The sequence below is a fragment of the Acinonyx jubatus genome, chromosome D3 (genome assembly GCF_027475565.1).
Source record: "Acinonyx jubatus isolate Ajub_Pintada_27869175 chromosome D3, VMU_Ajub_asm_v1.0, whole genome shotgun sequence".
NCBI classification, from domain to species: Eukaryota; Metazoa; Chordata; class Mammalia; order Carnivora; family Felidae; genus Acinonyx; species Acinonyx jubatus.
Genome location: NC_069392.1, coordinates 76158284 through 76174341, shown reverse-complemented (window position 1 = coordinate 76174341; position 16058 = coordinate 76158284). Strand labels below are relative to the sequence as shown.

General features: G+C 49.7%; 1 protein-coding gene across 2 annotated transcripts in view; it reads left to right on the top strand.

The window, feature by feature from the left end:
• The first annotated feature begins 4735 nt into the window (after positions 1-4735).
• CCBE1 (collagen and calcium binding EGF domains 1) overlaps positions 4736-16058 on the top strand; it is a 242560-nt gene continuing 231237 nt past the window's right edge. The window contains exons 1-2 of one of the 2 annotated variants that reach the window (XM_027069087.2): positions 4736-6065; positions 6421-6501. In XM_027069087.2, coding sequence (XP_026924888.1) covers positions 5935-6065; positions 6421-6501 — 212 coding nt within the window. In that variant the 5' untranslated portion in view covers positions 4736-5934. The remainder of the gene's footprint in view (positions 6066-6420; positions 6502-16058) is intronic. The other variant, XM_027069086.2, reaches the window with a different exon arrangement.

The window sequence follows — 16058 nt, the reverse complement described above, 5'->3', positions numbered from 1 at the left end:
TACTGACAGCCTGTTCTGTGACAGGATGTCTCTAGCCTCGGCCATCCATCTCCAAACTATCTCTTATGGAAGCAAACTAGAGCAGACAGGGTGGATGGCCCACCATACTTGCATCAATATGTTTGAATAGAAACAATTGAAATAATATTAGGTATCATGTATGACTCCGAGGCAATAGGCATGTTATGTATTTCATTCACTCTTTTCAACAATCCTATGAGTTGAAGATTGTTGTTTCTATATTATATATGGGTAAACTGAGCCCCAGAAGGATTTCACAATTTGATGAGGATCATAGAGGTTTTATGCTGTAAGCTAGATTTTCAATCTAGGTAAATCTGATTTTTTAAGTCTAATTTCTTCCCATTTCTGAATGAGTCCATTTTTTAAAGAGGGAGGTAAAGTCAACCTCATATCCCGAGGAAAAATATATTTTAATTATAGATTACAGTAAGTACTTGTGATCTGCTAGCAATGGGTAATAAAATTATCTTTATTCCACCAAGATATCCCAAAGGGCATTTTGGCTCCTATTGGAAAACTTTTAAGGTCAACATTCTTATTACCTGTCAAGTTGGCTTGGTATCATATTACTGAGCTGAGTATCTCCCAGTTCTCAATAAATGTTAAATAAGAACTCTTAACCCCATGGAGGAAAGGGATATAAACAGAGTTGGCCCTACACAAATAAAGCGCAGAAGTTGTGAATGGCTGATACTCAAAGGAATCAGCTGATAAATTCTGGGATAATTCTTTAAGTTCATTTATTTTTAATCTGGTGGGGGAGGGGTAGAGAGAGAAGGAGAGAGAGAATCCCAAGCAGGCTCTGTGCTATCAGTGCAGAGCCCAATGGGGGCTTGAGCCCACAAACTGGGAGATCATGACGTAAGCCGAAATCAAGAGTTGGATGCTTAACCCACTGAGCCACGCAGGTGCCCCAATCCTGGGATACTTCTGATTCCACTTACTTGACCAGAGATCAATCACGAGGTATGAGCCACTGGTCCTACCTCTCGTGCTGGCCCCTTATCCTTCCTTGTGTGTGCTTGTGGGGACCCAAGAGATGGGGCCATCTCAGCTGCATATGCTGTAGTCTCCGTGTGTCCCAGAAGGAGCTGCCAAGTTGAGTGGTGTTAGAACACACTTCTAGAAACCCAGGGTCTGACCCTACAACTCCACGGGTCAAGGAGGCTGCCAATTTCTACTGTTTCAACAAGCTCCTCCTTTGGGAGAAACCCCAGACAGGGACTCAGTGTGTGTGTGTGTGTGTGTGTGTGTGTGTGTGTGCGCGCGCGCGCGCGCGTGTGTGCGTGTAAGAACACAACATCCAAACTGCATAAACAATGTTTCTTGATTTTGTTTTTAGACATTCAACCAAGTAAGTTCTCACTCATTTTCATCGTTTGTACGGTTTTCTATTAGCAGCCTATAGACACATGGGCTAGCTAATCTTTTAAAATTGGTTTCATTTCAAAGTTTGGCAAAAATTGGGATTCTGTCATGGGGGTAGGAATCCAATGTTTCTTCCCGTTCTGGGAGAAAATTCCAGAGATCCATAGCTTCAATATATGTTCAGAATTTGTGCAAGTTAAAATGAAGGCAGACCAAGTGCAAAGACAGCATACACACCCCAGAAACTAGGACTTTAAAACCCTTTTACTGTGTTGACATGTTTGAGCCTTCTTGCCTGAAGCATTTCCTCACAATGGCTTGGAGACTGGCACATTTAAACACTTTTCAAGGTGTAGCCCTGTTTCTCTACGCCAACCTGGCTGGAGGGTGATCAAAACCTAAACTGAAGGAAAGGTATCAGGGCAACCTGTCTATTTCGGGGAATTATATTGTATGCATATCACTCAAATTCAGTAGGAACTCTACCCACACTTGTTGAGTCTTGTTTCTATGACGAGACCTCTACCTGACAGAGGGTTGTTTCCATATTTCAGGGAGACCAACAGGAAAAATCTGTGATTTTTTGGGGGGGCAATTTATAGGCTTTTCCTTTACAGCTACCTTGAATTTTTTAACTGATCATGGAATTATCTAGAACTGACGTCTGAGAATCTGAGAACTGACTTGTGATCTGCTTTGAACATAGCACAGGACTTTCTATATAATGATCCTGCCAACTAACTTCAGCTTCATTTTATTATTTATCCTGACTTTGCCTTTGCCTTAGTTGCTTTACCTAATCTTACTCGATTCTGTATAGAATATCCTACACATAATGCATGTAATATAGAGAAATAGACACACTGGAAGATAGTATGTTTTTGTCAGCCACCACAAATCCTTTTTTTATAAAAAAAAAAATGTAAACAAATAAAATGACATGACTTGTGCCCTCAACTGGTGGCTCCTGTGTCTTACAGTAATTTATCTTTTTTATCGATCTCTTTTTTCTATTTTCTCCAAATAAGTTATTGGGCTCCCTTAAAAATGAGTGGAAAAAGGGGCGCCTGGGTGGCTCAGTCGGTTAAGCGTCCGACTTCAGCTCAGGTCATGATCTTGCGGTCCGTGAGTTCGAGCCCCGCATCGGGCTCTGGGCTGATGGCTCAGAGCCTGGAGCCTGCTTCCGATTCTGTGTCTCCCTCTCTCTCTGCCCCTCCCCCATTCATGCTCTGTCTCTCTCTGTCTCAAAAATAAATAAACATTAAAAAAAAATTTAAAAAAAATGAGTGGAAAAGGCCACTGGTCTCATTTAGAAGGGCCCTAGGGCCTAGTTTTACTTTTCTTTTTTCCTTTCACTTTGCTTTCATATGCTGGTGTCGAGATTCTTCAGTTAAGCAGTCTCCTTCCACACTGCCCCCTACACTCAATATCCAGTCCACCAGGGAGTCTAACCCACAGCTGAGTCTGTACATTAATGCCCTAGACACAGCCCCATGTCCCTGGGACATGGTAAATTGTATAACAGTCCACCCTCTGGTTTGTTTCAGGGAAGCTGACAGGTCTGTATGGAAAACATCGTGGAGAATGGTATGCTGAAAAGCAAGAATCATCCAGAGACTCCCCTGAGGAGACTTTAGGTCCCTATCATTAATCTTTGCCATACTCCTGTGAAAGAGGCACTAGGTGAGGGCTCTCATCCAATGTCTCATAAATGAGGAATGGGGCAGATTGTAGGGGCGAGCCGGGGAGTGGGGAGCTCGTGCATGGTCGGGGAAGGAATGAGGGTAACCTAAGACCCCGGAGGTCTCCACCGCACTCAGCCTCCTTCTGACAGCTCCCATGCAGGCTGCAGCCTGAGCAAATGTAGGTTTTGTTTTTTGCAGGCGTGTTTAACTTTTGGGGGGACTGGTATCCATACAAGGCCATCTCATCTCCTTCTGTTTGGTTGTGTTCTCCAGCCCATCCCCCCAAAGCCTGACACTACATGTCGTGCTATCAGTAGCTGCCAATGAGTTTAAATTCCAGGCCTCCGGGCAAAGGTTTTCTCCAGGTCTCTGCTCCAGCTCACCTCTTCCAGAAACGCTCTGACCAGCCACTCCTGGGATTTCCTCTTCAGGCAGAGCTGGGCTGATTGCTTGGCCCCAGCACATTCTCTGATGCCTCATTGTCATATGTGCTCAGTGCAGTGGGCTGAAAATAAGGTGGCGGCAAAGTTGGCTTTGTCCCCAATCTTCTGCCACCAGCTGTGCGTAATGGGCATGGTCTTGCTCTTAGCATTTTGCAGCCTGAAAATCTTTCTCTGCAAAGCTGCATGTCTCCATATGTGGCTCATTAACTATTGAATGAAAGTAATAACTAATCTCCCTCGCCATTCTATTATTTGTAGTACGGACATCCACAATGCAACAGCAGAAAAACAAAACAAGGAAAAATATAGCAAAATATCAGAATAATTGGTAATAAAATAAAACGAGAACCTCCTACAGCACAGCGTCCTCCCTGCAAGATGGAGATTAAACATGCCTGTGGTGCAATCTAAAGTGATACAATTTTCACCAGTCCCAGGATGCCTTCATTTTTCATGTGCTTAGAGAGGTTATCTCCTTGGAAACCCAAACAACTGTTGTGAAATAAACTTCTATTTATCTAGAAAGCAGAAAAAACTAGAATGCTAAAACGGAAAGATCTGTGCAATAATTATGTTAAAAATGCTACCAGTTAATGTCTGCTGAGCACACAATGCATGCTGGGCACTGTGAAAAATACTTTATATGTATTATCTCATTTAAAACTCATAGGGGTGCCTGAGTGATTCAGTCTGTTCACTCTTGGTTTCCGATCAGGTCATGATCCCACCGTCTTGGGATGGAGCCCCGTGATGGGCTCTGAGCGGAGTGCGGAGCTTGCTTAAGATTCTCTGTCTCCCCCCGCCCCTCTCCCCAGCTCTCTCTGTCTCTCTCAAAAATAAAAAGTAAATCACTCAACCAATCACAAACATTCATGAGGGAAGTCTCCCCATTTTACTTCGTGTGTGTAGCACCGTATTTTAGTATTGAGTCTGGTTTATGGTCTGCTGTCTCCGTGTAAGCGTTGCCGGGGAAAAACATCTCACTGAACTAAGAAATCAGACTCCTAGTTTCAAGGGATAGTGTATCAATAAAATCCACATTCATGAATGTGAAAACCCTGTGGCAAATCTAAAAGCATTCTACAAAGGGAGGAAGACGCCACTGCTATTAAAAATGTCAAGGTGTGGGTGATACGCCTGGCAATTCTCAGTTGACCAGAACATTCTGAAACAAACTTGTGAACAAGCTACTTCTCGCCCCGCGGCTGCAAAACACCACGCATCTGTTAAGAGGCCAGGCATTACAACCTCGTGCTCTTGCCATGCACTTCGGGGCCGCGACCACTTGCCGGCTCCGTCCGGCACGTCTGTGTCACGAGTTTTTCCCTTAACAGGCACAGAAAAACTCCTGATGTTCAGCAAAGCGTTACGATGCAGAGGTGTAACGAATTACGGTGGCGGTGGGCAAGTTAAGCCCAGCGGATTTACCGCCCCCACCGGGCTTTGGCTCCGCGCGAACCCCGCCGCCTTCACCAGCAGCGCGCAGGGCCGGTGATTAACCGCCCCCTCCGCGCCTCACCTGGTCTTCCAGGAGTTTCCAGCGCTCACGTGTGCTGGCCCACGGGGCGTGGAAACAGCACGAAAGCCAATTAGGGCGAGAGGCTATAAAAGCCCCCAGGAAGAGCCGCTGGGAGCTCCTCACTTGCCTCGGCTCACGGGCTGGGAAGGAAAAAGCGGCTTTAGATACAAGTGTAACCGATCGGGAGACCTTTCTTCTAAGGTTCCAGGGAAGACAGGCTACTACGCCCTGTAAATTGCGCCGTCTCGAGCGTGGAGAGACGCAGTAGCTTTCTGACTCCTTCCCCCCGCCCCCCCCAATCCTGCGGGGTGAAGCCCGGGGTGGCGGGAAAGCACGGCGTAGGCGCTGGAGGGGGAAAGGCAGCCGCAAGCTTGCCCTGGCCTTCAGAAGTGACCTGACGCCAGGAAGGAGGCTGATTAACCCTTGGGCTCCCCCTCCCTCTCCGGGGGGTGCGAGCCAGCTCCTCCTCCTCCTCCTCCTCCTCGCGGTCGAGCGACCCTGGAGCGAGATGCACACAGCCGCCGGCTCTGCTCGCCCTGCCCTTCCCTCCCAGCCCAGGAAGAGGAGAGCGGCGAGGGCGCAGCCCAAAGTCGAGTCCGGTGAGTCTGTGGATCCGGAGTGAACGGCCCCGGGCGAGCCGGCTTAGGCCCCGCGACCCTCGCGCCGGCCGTGCACCGCAGACGACCCCTCCGCGGAATTTGCACCCAGCACCGGGCTCCTGGCCTGACCCCAGGCCCCGCGACGCCCCCAGCCCCGTGCCTCGCGCAGGTGGCGCAGACGCCCCTGTTCTCCGGCGCCCCCTGCCGGGGAGAGGGAAGGCAGCGGCCGCGGACGAGCCGGGCGCAGGCGGGGAGAGAGCTCCGGCGCCGCCGGGAAGAGGCCGGGAGCTTCCCTGATGGTGCCGCCGCCTCCGAGTCGGGGAGGAGTGGCGAGGGGGCAGCTGGGCAGGAGCCTGGGTCCGCTGCTGCTGCTCCTGGCGCTGGGACACACGTGGAGCTACCGAGAGGAACCCGAGGACGGCGACAGGTAAGCGCTGCCAGCCCCGGCTTGGTGGGCGCCCGGCTCTCGGGGTGCGGGCGGTACCCCCGGTTCCTCCAGGCACCCGCATGCCCTCGCTCCGCCGGCTGGGTGCTCGGCTCTCCAGGCGGCATAAAACTCGGCTCCCCGCCCGGGGTCCCTCATCAGTGGGTCGGTGTTCCCTGTTACCGCCGTCCTGGGGGCTCGGTTCGTGCGCGGGGAACCCTCCCCCCGCCAGGCCCAGCCCCCGAGGCCACTGCGTGTCCGCGCTCCGGGACGCCGCTCCCTGCCACCCTCGCGCACCCTGCCCCTCCCCTCTCCCGTGGCCAGCGAGCGAAGTTGCTCCTCGACCTTTTCTCCTTAGGGAGATCTGCTCGGAAAACAAGATCGCCACGACGAAATACCCGTGTCTGAAGTCTTCGGGTGAGCTCACCACGTGTTTCAGGTAAGCCCTGGGGCTTTGCCGAGTCCGCCAGGGCGCACCCTGCCTGGCTGCTTGGAAAGGCGGCTCCGCAGAGGAGGGGTTTGCAGGGGCCCTCGCTTTGCGCCGGGACGTGCTCGGGGAGTTCTTGGGTGCAACCCTTCCGGTGTGGTTTTGGGGCTAAAGCAACGACGGGCGACCGAGTGTGAACCTGGAGCTTGCACCTAAGTGCACCTGAGACCCCGAGCGGTTTACCGCTTCCCGGAATACCTTGCGTGGTAGCCAGCGAGGCTGGAAGCTTCTAAGGAAAGGGGATCGGACCGTGGGTATCAAACCGAGCGCCACAGCTAACACGGCTGGCGGCGTTTGCGTTTTGCTTAGAAACGTTGACAATTACCGGGGCCTTGTGACACTGTCACGGTCTCTGGGCAAAAGGGTGGGGGAGGTTTGCGGGCTGTGGACGTAGTTGTGTTGAGCGAAAACAACGTCGAGATGAGCCACAAGGAGAGGATTTCCTGAAACCGCAGTCCACAGATGACCTGGATGCCTGTTAAAATTACCCCTGGTTCGGGGGTCTATAAACTGGGAAGTACTTCCCAGGTGGTTCTCAGTAACAAAAGGAGAGAATCCCTATTCCCTGCTTGCTATCTCAGAGGTGAGGGTCCGTTTGTTTTCACCTTCGAGTTCCTGGCTTGTTTCCGTGCTTTGCCTGGATGGAAACACGTACCCATGAACACAAGTTGCCTTTTAAAGGTACTGTGGGAGATGGGAATCTCACATCCGCGCTACACTGTCTTCAGGGGGGTGGTCCTACACTCTGGGGTGCCTGGATAAATCCTACAAGATAATCTGGAAGTCCCCACAAGTGAATTTGGAAGAAAGCCTTACTCTTGGGTTCATCTGTTACAGCATTACCATGTTTTCAGCTGTAGAAACCTTATTTCACACGCTCAAAAGCTTGCGTGGGTTTCCAGGGCTGGCAAGTTAAATGATCTAAAAGCTGGTAATCAGTTACATTATGTACCGTGCTCTAAAATCTGCCACTGGCAGTGGACTATCATTTAAGCGAGTCCATACTCCTTGGGCTTGGGAAGGGTGGTCTCCAGGACGTGAGTAGTCAACACTGAACACGTGGGGTTGGGGGGGGACGGGTGAGTCCGTTCAGTTTGCAGGTGTAAAGGCTAGAAGAGGTTAACTGCGTAAGCAAGGTCACCCAGTTGGTGACATGAGAGGGTGTGGGCACGAGGATCGCTGTGTCCTCCACGTGACCGCAGTACTAGGACACGTGGTTTTCCTATCAATACAGCACGAAGCCTCTAACTTAACGAGGAAAGTGTCCCTGACATGGTTTACTCATTTGTTCAGTCCCTGAAGGTCAGACTGCACATAAAGCAGTGGCCTTTGCAGAATGCATGTCTAATTTTCAGAAACCACTGGTGCCCTGATAGGTATCTTAAGTTGACTTCATGACGCTGTTACCGTCATTTTCCCCAGATGTTTAAAAACCGTGGCTTTTTTTCTACACAAACTCGAGAGACCCTATCCATGTCTTGACAAGCTGTTCCTTTGGATAGCTGTTAAAACACTCGAGGGTTAACAAATCATCTTTTCTATCACAAAAAAGTAAGGAGCTTTGTTCTGGAGGGGGGTGGAGAGTGGAATGGGGAGGAGGGGGTTTTTAGTGGGGGAAAGGGGGGGGGTTAATGGTCCCCGTGCCTGTTTTCTGGTTTTATGGAATTCGAGAGTTTTGTGTATACTGCATTAGTTTTGGACTAGGAAATCGCAAAGTCAGGGGAGTGAAGTCCAAGGTTGGCAACTGCTGCCCCTGTTTGCTTTTGAACCCCATGGATGCAGGAGTACTGTGCTTGGGTTGTGAATTGATGGGCCGAGCCCCGTAGACCCTTGCTACTCCAAGGGATCTGCAGACCAGCATCCTCTAGGAGCTTGTTAGTCTCGAGGCCTGCCCCTGACCTCCCAAATCAGAGCCTGTTAGTGCAATATACGTTAAAGGTTAAGCCCTTCTAGAGGAACCACGGTCTTCAACCTGGTCGCTGCAAACCCACTTAGACCGAGCCTTCGAGGAGCACAGAGGCTTCTGCAGGTGCACACCTTGGTTAGTGCGGTAGGAGGGACAAACACTGAAAGGACCATCCTTCCGGGAGACCAGACTCTTCGCATCTTGGCTGACCCTGGATTAAGCTTAAGTACAGTATTGGAGATGCCTCTTAGGGAATGCAGACGGATGGTCCCCACTCGTTACCACTTGTCCTAACAGTTTTTAGCACTGGTGAACTGTAGAAGTCCCTGCTGAACTTGTTAAATGATTTTATGTGACTTCGGCGAGGGAGAGGAATGAAGGATTTTACTCCCTTCTGCCATGTTCATTTTAGTATTGGTTGGATCTGTTACTCCTAAAAGTATATGGAACCCTGAATACTGTAGAGAATGAAAGATGGGTTAGACTGTTGATTCTGGACCCCTTTCCTGCCACCTGTGCCCACTTGGGTTACACAGTTTCATCTCAGCAGTACTTTTCCACATTAGCCTTCTGTTAAATGACAACCTTGAGGACTTTGTACTCAGCCCTGTTCCATGCATGTCACATGCACATCTAATCCACCGGGCCGCCTGCATTGGTGGCTCAGTTTTACAGGGGGAGGAACCAAGCCTCCAGGATTAAGTAAACACGGTTGGGGTCGCAAAGTTAATACACGTGGGAGCCGAGATCCAAACCCAGGCTTGTCTGACTTCAAAGTCTGGGCCCAGGCCCTTTCATCATGTCAGGCGTATCTTACAGAGGAGGCAGAATTTTCTGGGATCTAAGACTATAAATTCAGGTGGCTGTGCATTCAGAAGACCCCCTCACCATGGCTCGGAGGTCATGTATGACCTCTTCCCTCAGACTGTTTAGCAAACCCAAGCGCATGCTTTTATCATGGTGTTACCCTCCTGTGGCTGTTAAAGGTTTTCCCACAAGTCGACTTTCCCAACCACGTAGCTTTGAACAAAATGTTTGCCTTTTGTCTGTTGGGTCTATCCATAAAAATGACAAGTTAAAGTCTCCTGGAAGATAATCCGTGGTGTAGGAAAGGTCCAGAAAATCCGATCTTTGAGGCTGTCTGAAACATTGTAACTTTTCTCACCCATTGAGAATCTGTTAGCACCTTAAGATAACCTTACAAAATGCACATAAAAGAATAACTTACTATCTCTGATCTCCATTTATAGACCTGATTTTTCGACCAAGGCCTTTGAAACCATGAGGATAGATCCAGTTCAAAGTCCTACGGTTCAGACTATAACTACCCGGGATGGGGAAGAGATTCGAAGCGGCCAAGAATGATTTTCTGGGCAAGAGAAAACTAAATGTTAGGTGCTTAATTTGCATTAGGTGTGACTGTTTTGTGATTCCTGGACCTCCGAGGCCCGTAGCTGCCCCTCCGTGGTAGGTCTTTCTGTGGAGTCTCCTTAGGTACTGCTTTTGGGGTCCATCCCGTGGGAGATCATGACTTAAGGATGCAAAAACTCCCACCTTTCCATAACGTGTGCATTGCCAAATCCTGTTAAGAGGTCGAAGTTAAGGTGGTAGTTATGCAAGTGTGTTTACTGGAGACTTGGAGGACAGCAAAGTCCCTTAGAGCCGTACTGCTAGGCTGACGACTCGAGCTGAGGCTATGTTGAAGGAAAGACTGTAGAGTGCACGATCTGGTCACAGAGCTCCTAAGGAGGACGTGAAGGTCAAAACCACAGTAACAGGAACTGTCCCGGTTTGAATCCCAGCTCGACTAAATTGTGACCTTGAACAGTTTAACCTGCTTTAGTGGTCTCCTTTGTAAAATGAAGATTCTTAGTACTGGAGGTACAGGGTTACCTTGAAGATCGAATGGGCTGATGTATGTATTTAACGGTTGCACCTTATCACTACTGAATTATGTTTGGCATATCGAGTACACGTGGTAGATGCTGGTTGGACACTAAGTTCTGGGCAGGATGGTGGCAGTTTTGGGGAAGAAAAAACTCCGACCGCATCCAGAAAGAGTGTATACCCCCGGACACAGCAGTTTTTAGATGGCTTTCCAAATGTGGGGATAGGTCAGAAATCCAGTGCCTTGGGAAAAGTCACGGAGAGAGGGTCTTTGCTTCTTCCGGACTACCTAAGGTACCCTACTTGCGTGATGAGTGGGCGGGAGGCATAGTTAGTTCCCTTTAAAGGATCTTAGAGGCTTGTGCCTCGTCTAGAGTCAAGGGTGTTCTTGGTGGTGACCGGAAGACGAGGAAACAAACCTCCCAGTTCCCAGCCTGCTCGTCTCCCTTCTGTGCCTCTGTTCTGTGGCCGGCATAGCTCAGGACAGGCACTAGGTGGCCACACCACGACTAATTGTTCTCTCACTCGGGGTATGCTGTCCCTTGTTCAGAAAGCGTTTGTATCCTTGTGACCAGCCATCTAAAGGTGACGACGTGCTATGAAAAGAGTAGGAGACAGAGGTAGCTTTGTGCAGAACTGATTAAATCACGAGCACGTTGCAGGCAGCCTCGGTTTCCCCACGTTAGACCCTCTTTGTCACTGGATGGTGCCCTCACAAGGGTATTGGAGTGTCCCCTGGTCTGCGACCGTGTCGTCAGAGGCTAGTCTCCTGCCTGGACAGTGTCCCGTACCTTGTCAAGTGACTGAATGTGACAAGCAAATGGAAGTTGACTTAGCCTTTCTAGAACTCACGTTGCTATTCTATCCAGGTATGCCTCCTTTTCTAGCCTGAGGGACAGGAAGCTGCTTTTTGTGTTTTTGTTTTTGTTTGTTTTTTTTTTTAGAAACTGGATTTCCTGCACTGCTGAGATGCCGTCATGCCTTTCGTTGGTTCTTGGCTTGACCCGTTTCAACCATTGCCGTGTTACAGGTGCTGAGTCTGGAAGCTACAACTAATGCCATGCACTTGCTGCTTCAGATAGCACCTGAACAGAATGTGGGTGTTCCTACCTGTAGTTAACTGTCCCATAGACCCTGGCTTTGAAGTCGGGGGTTGCATTTTTACGGGGGATCCTGCTCCCTTCCACGTTTATCCTCAGCTGAAGGACCCATGTGGGAGGCAGGGAGGGTGGAAGGTATCGGCCAAGGCAGGGGCCTGTGTCACTTTTCACTCCTTCTCAGAGGAACAACACAAAGTGCTAGGAAACAACCAAGCATTGAATTCACCACAAAAGGCTGTGCTTTCCCTGGGGTGCCCTTTGAGATGGCTCTGTTTGCCGTGCTCATTGTCTCTGAAGTCATTGATGCCTGACTTCCTACATTAACTTCATCTGAGTGAAGCTGCGTGGGTGCACCCGGAAAAAGCAAAGGTGCTCTTTATTCCAGAATACTCTATCTGCTCAGGAGAAAGTTTGCATTTCAATCAGTCTTTTCCGTGTCAGTGAGTTCGGCTTCCCCAAACCTACCACCGCCTGCCCAGCGGGACCCTCCCTGCTTTTGTGAGTTAATGCGTCTTGCCTTTGGAGTGCCATTGATTGTCTGGAGAACAGAGATCTCTGTTGATTGCTTTTCTTTGGGGATGAAAACATACACAACTTCAACATCTGTGGGTTTCTCAAGCTAGGTTCTTTTCCACGAAGCTGTGGGGCAGTTGTAAAGTTTTACCAACGATTTTGGTTCATTTATTCAGCAAATGCTTGAGTCCCTATGTGCCAAGCACACTGCTGGGGCCTCCATGTGTGTGTAAAAGGCAGAAAAAAAAGCACCTCTATCCTCCTAGGACTTAGGGATTTTAATTCCATTTCTCTTTCAGTAAAGGAATTTCGAGTCCAATGTCTTTGGGGCCGTTTTTGGCGCACATCTGATTAAGGTGACATCTGGGGGGGCCTATGAGCTTGCAAATTCCAGAGGCCCACCTGTATCCTTTCAGCGCAAGAACCCCGCCAAGCAGGAACCTGAGAATCCAAGGCTGGTGGTAACCAGAGTTCTGCAGGGGTGTTAGTGAGACGTTAGCGTGTGCCTCAAGTCTCTCCCAAGAATTACTGGGATGGGAAGGTATTAAGGAACTGAATTCTCTGGCTCTTTGCCCTGTGAGGTGGATGCCAGCATCAGAACGGGCTCGCTGGGAACAACCAGTTCGCCTCTGCTCTCCCCACCCTCCTGTTTGCCAACGGTAACTTGAGGCAGACAGTTGTGAGGAGGCATGTCCCTCCGCATTCCTTTGTTGTCCTAACCCATCCTGGTTCACTGTAGTCGTAAGCTGAACTTTCTGGACAATTTCCATTCTGGGGAGGAGAGGGGAGAGTGGGGTGTGAGGTCTACACATTTAACCCCCTTTGAGCAAAGCACCTCTTTCTGGCTTCGAGTGCAAAGTGTGTGTGGGCGCTTGGAGGTGTGAATAGACTGCCTCATTCTGTCTGGCGGAGTGTGGACGAGATCATTTTTCCCTACCCTTCAGGATTTCCGGAACCTGGACTGCCTCTGTTCTCTGCCTTTGCCTCTGTTCTCAACCTTTCTTTGTGGGCTGTTCTGTGTTTGCCCCACTCTGGTGAGCCCCCCCCCCCCCCCCCAGCCTCCGGGGAATGGTGATGGCAGTTGTCAGCACAGCAGTGGCTGGTAGAGAGCCTGCAGGAGGCCAGGAGAGGTTCCTCTGCTCTGGGACATGGCTCTGGGAGTTGGGTATAGGGCAGGAGTCGGCAAAGTAGGGCATAAGGCACGTGTTCCACAACTTATGGCCTAAGAATGCTTTGTAGGTCTTGAAAGAGTTAAAAAAAAAAAAAAAAAAAATGCAACAGAGACATCACTGGGCCCCCCCCCAAGCCTCCGATCTTTACCATCTGGCTCTCTCTAGAAAGTTTGTCAGCTTCCAGAGCCATCTTCACACGAGGTCCGGGGGTGGGGTCCTCCATCTGGAACCTTGTCCACAGATGGAAGCGTCTCAAGAAGGTGACTTTAGGGACCTTTGGCTGGCTTTGTCTTCAGGTCCTTGCTTTTCTGTTCCCTTACTGTGTTTGGGTCTCCTGACCTGTGCATCTTTGTGACTTGGTTTCCTGATCTCCAGGAAGCTGGAACTCTGCCGCTGCGCCCCCCCCCCCCCCCCCCCGCCACCCCTGCCCCAAGTCCTCATCCCCAGATACCATAAAAGGATGTAACTTGTCAGTGTTGTAAAGCTGACCTTATTGCAGGTAGTTGAGTACTAATTTCTGCTTTTGTGCGTGTTCTCAAGACCCGGCTTCCTGTGCTAGTTGAGTAGTCCATGGCTTGCCAAGGCTGATCTTCCCCTCCCCCACCCCTAACCCCATACTTTAATTCCCGACTTTGCACATTGATGATCCCATGTTGTGTTGACTCCAAGCCACTGCTCTGTGAATTTGTTTTGAATTTCTACCATGGGAAACATTGCCTTCAAAAATCAAATGATAGTACCTACTTGAGGAACATGCATCAAAACCCTTTCAATGCGGGGGGGGGGGGTACTCTAAATCAGAGTTGCAACATTACGTTTTTCCTTCTGTGGCTAAGAAGTCTTCTGTTTCTCCATTCCACTAAGCACAGTGTCTGCCATTAAACCTTTGAATTTAAAGTCTGAAGTGCCTTTTAAAAACGTCAACTCTTTTCTGTAAAGATCACAAAGACTTGTGATGCCTTCTGACACTGAGCATGTGAGGGAAGTGAAGGAAAGAACTATTTAGAAGCAATATTCTGAGGGGGGGAAGCCAAATCTAATGGCCTTTTGGGGAAAGGAAAGGGAAAGGTTGGACTCACAACCTGACCTATTAAGAGGAATGCCGTAGGGGCATGGCAAAGAGCAAAAAGGTATAAAAACTTGCTAGGGAATAGCATCCTCTGGAGGTGAAGTTGGAGAAAATGCTTAAAGTCACGTGGGAGCTTCTGACCTTGGTAACCGCCATTTTCATGGATTCAAGTAAACGGAGGTGAAGAGAGTGTGGGAAGTGTGACCGATCCACACTTGGAATTTTTGTGACCCGTGGTGTGTGCCCAGCCAGCACTGTTGCTGTGGAGATGAGGCTGGCTAAATGGTGGTGCAGATGGGGCACCTTGGCGCCCCCCTGCCTCGCTTTGATGTCACTGGGCATTGCTGTCATGAATGGGCCCAGGTTTCGTTTGGGAGGTGTCTGTACTGAAACAGCTCATGATTTTTGTGGTGGAAAAGTTGCATGGCCGGGCCAGAGGTTGCCTTCCTAGGAATCCATGAAGACCTTCTTGGCAGGCAAGGACGTTCCAAAAAATGGCACTGGAATTGAGTTCTGGTAGTCCCTGAAAGGTTAGAAGAATGTAGAACCCAATGTCAGTGAGATTCTCTCTCTGAGGAAAATTTGAAGGACTTTCAATTTTTACTGACTTGCAAAAAAAAAAAAAGATTTAATACTAATTTTCTAGACCTCACTCTTGGACCTTCTGGCCTAGCTGGGCAGACACAGGGAAAGAAGTTTTATACAGGAACCCTGTACTTCTGTGGAGGTTACTACAGGCACCAGTTTTTTTTCTTTTTAATTTTTTTTTTGTTTGAGAGTGAGCACACAAGCCGGAGAGGGACAGAGAATCCCAAGCAGGGTCCATGCTGTGAGTGCAGAGCCCGACACGGACTCGATCCCACGACCCTGGGATCATGACCTGAGCCGAAATCGAGAGTCTGGTGCCTTGAGCCACCCGGGTGCCCCGGGCACCAGTTTCTATTCGGAACGCAGCTGGAAAAGGAGACGACAGAGGGAGTTCAGATGCCAAAACCGAAATCACAGCGACAAGTGGGGTGGCTGCTTTCCTTGTGAGTCTGCGTGCCCGTTCCCGCTCAAGGTCCCAGAGCAGGTGCGTGGCAGAGCCCGGCTTCTAAGGCCGTCTGACTCCAGAACCTATGTTCTTACCCACGGTTCTTCCTGAGGGCCTGATCTCCTGGTTACCTTGCTTTCCTCCTGCCAACCACAAACCAAAAAGTGGCGTTTCGAGGGGAGAGGAAATGCTAGAGACAGGAATGGCTGAAAGTGTAAGACAGATTCTCAAAAGTAGACCCAACGACCCAAGCCCCACCCCCACGTCCATTTGCTAGGCCTGCCCAAATGACCTAGGCTCAGGTGGCATTAACAGAAACCCCATTCTCGCAGTTTCGGAGGCCAGAAGTCTGAGCTGAAGGTGTTGCTAGAACTCCCTTTCCAAGCGTCTCCGTGGCTTGCAGACCGTTGCTGCCTCCTGGCGTCTTCACCAGATCCTCCCTTGTAAGGACGGCACTTCATATCGGATCAGGCCCCTCTTAACGACCTCATTTTAAGTCGTGAGCTCTTCAAAGCTCCTGTCTCTAAATGCAGTCCCACCCTGAGGGACTGGAGTTCATTCCAACTTCAGCTTTGGGGAGGTCACGATACAGCCCTGTAACCTGCCCTCCCAATAAAACACAGCACACACTGGGCCGTGTGTGTGGGGGGGGGGGGGGGTGTTTTATGTACGTACTGTAATTCCCACGAGTGGCCCTGTCCACCCTGGTGATCCTGAGTGATCGAATGCAGCTAAGGGCCTTCAATGCCACTGAAGAAAGAAAAGGCTTTATTAAACTATCGAAAATCGCATAAGCCACAATGTTATTTTGTAACGTTCGCTTCTTTGG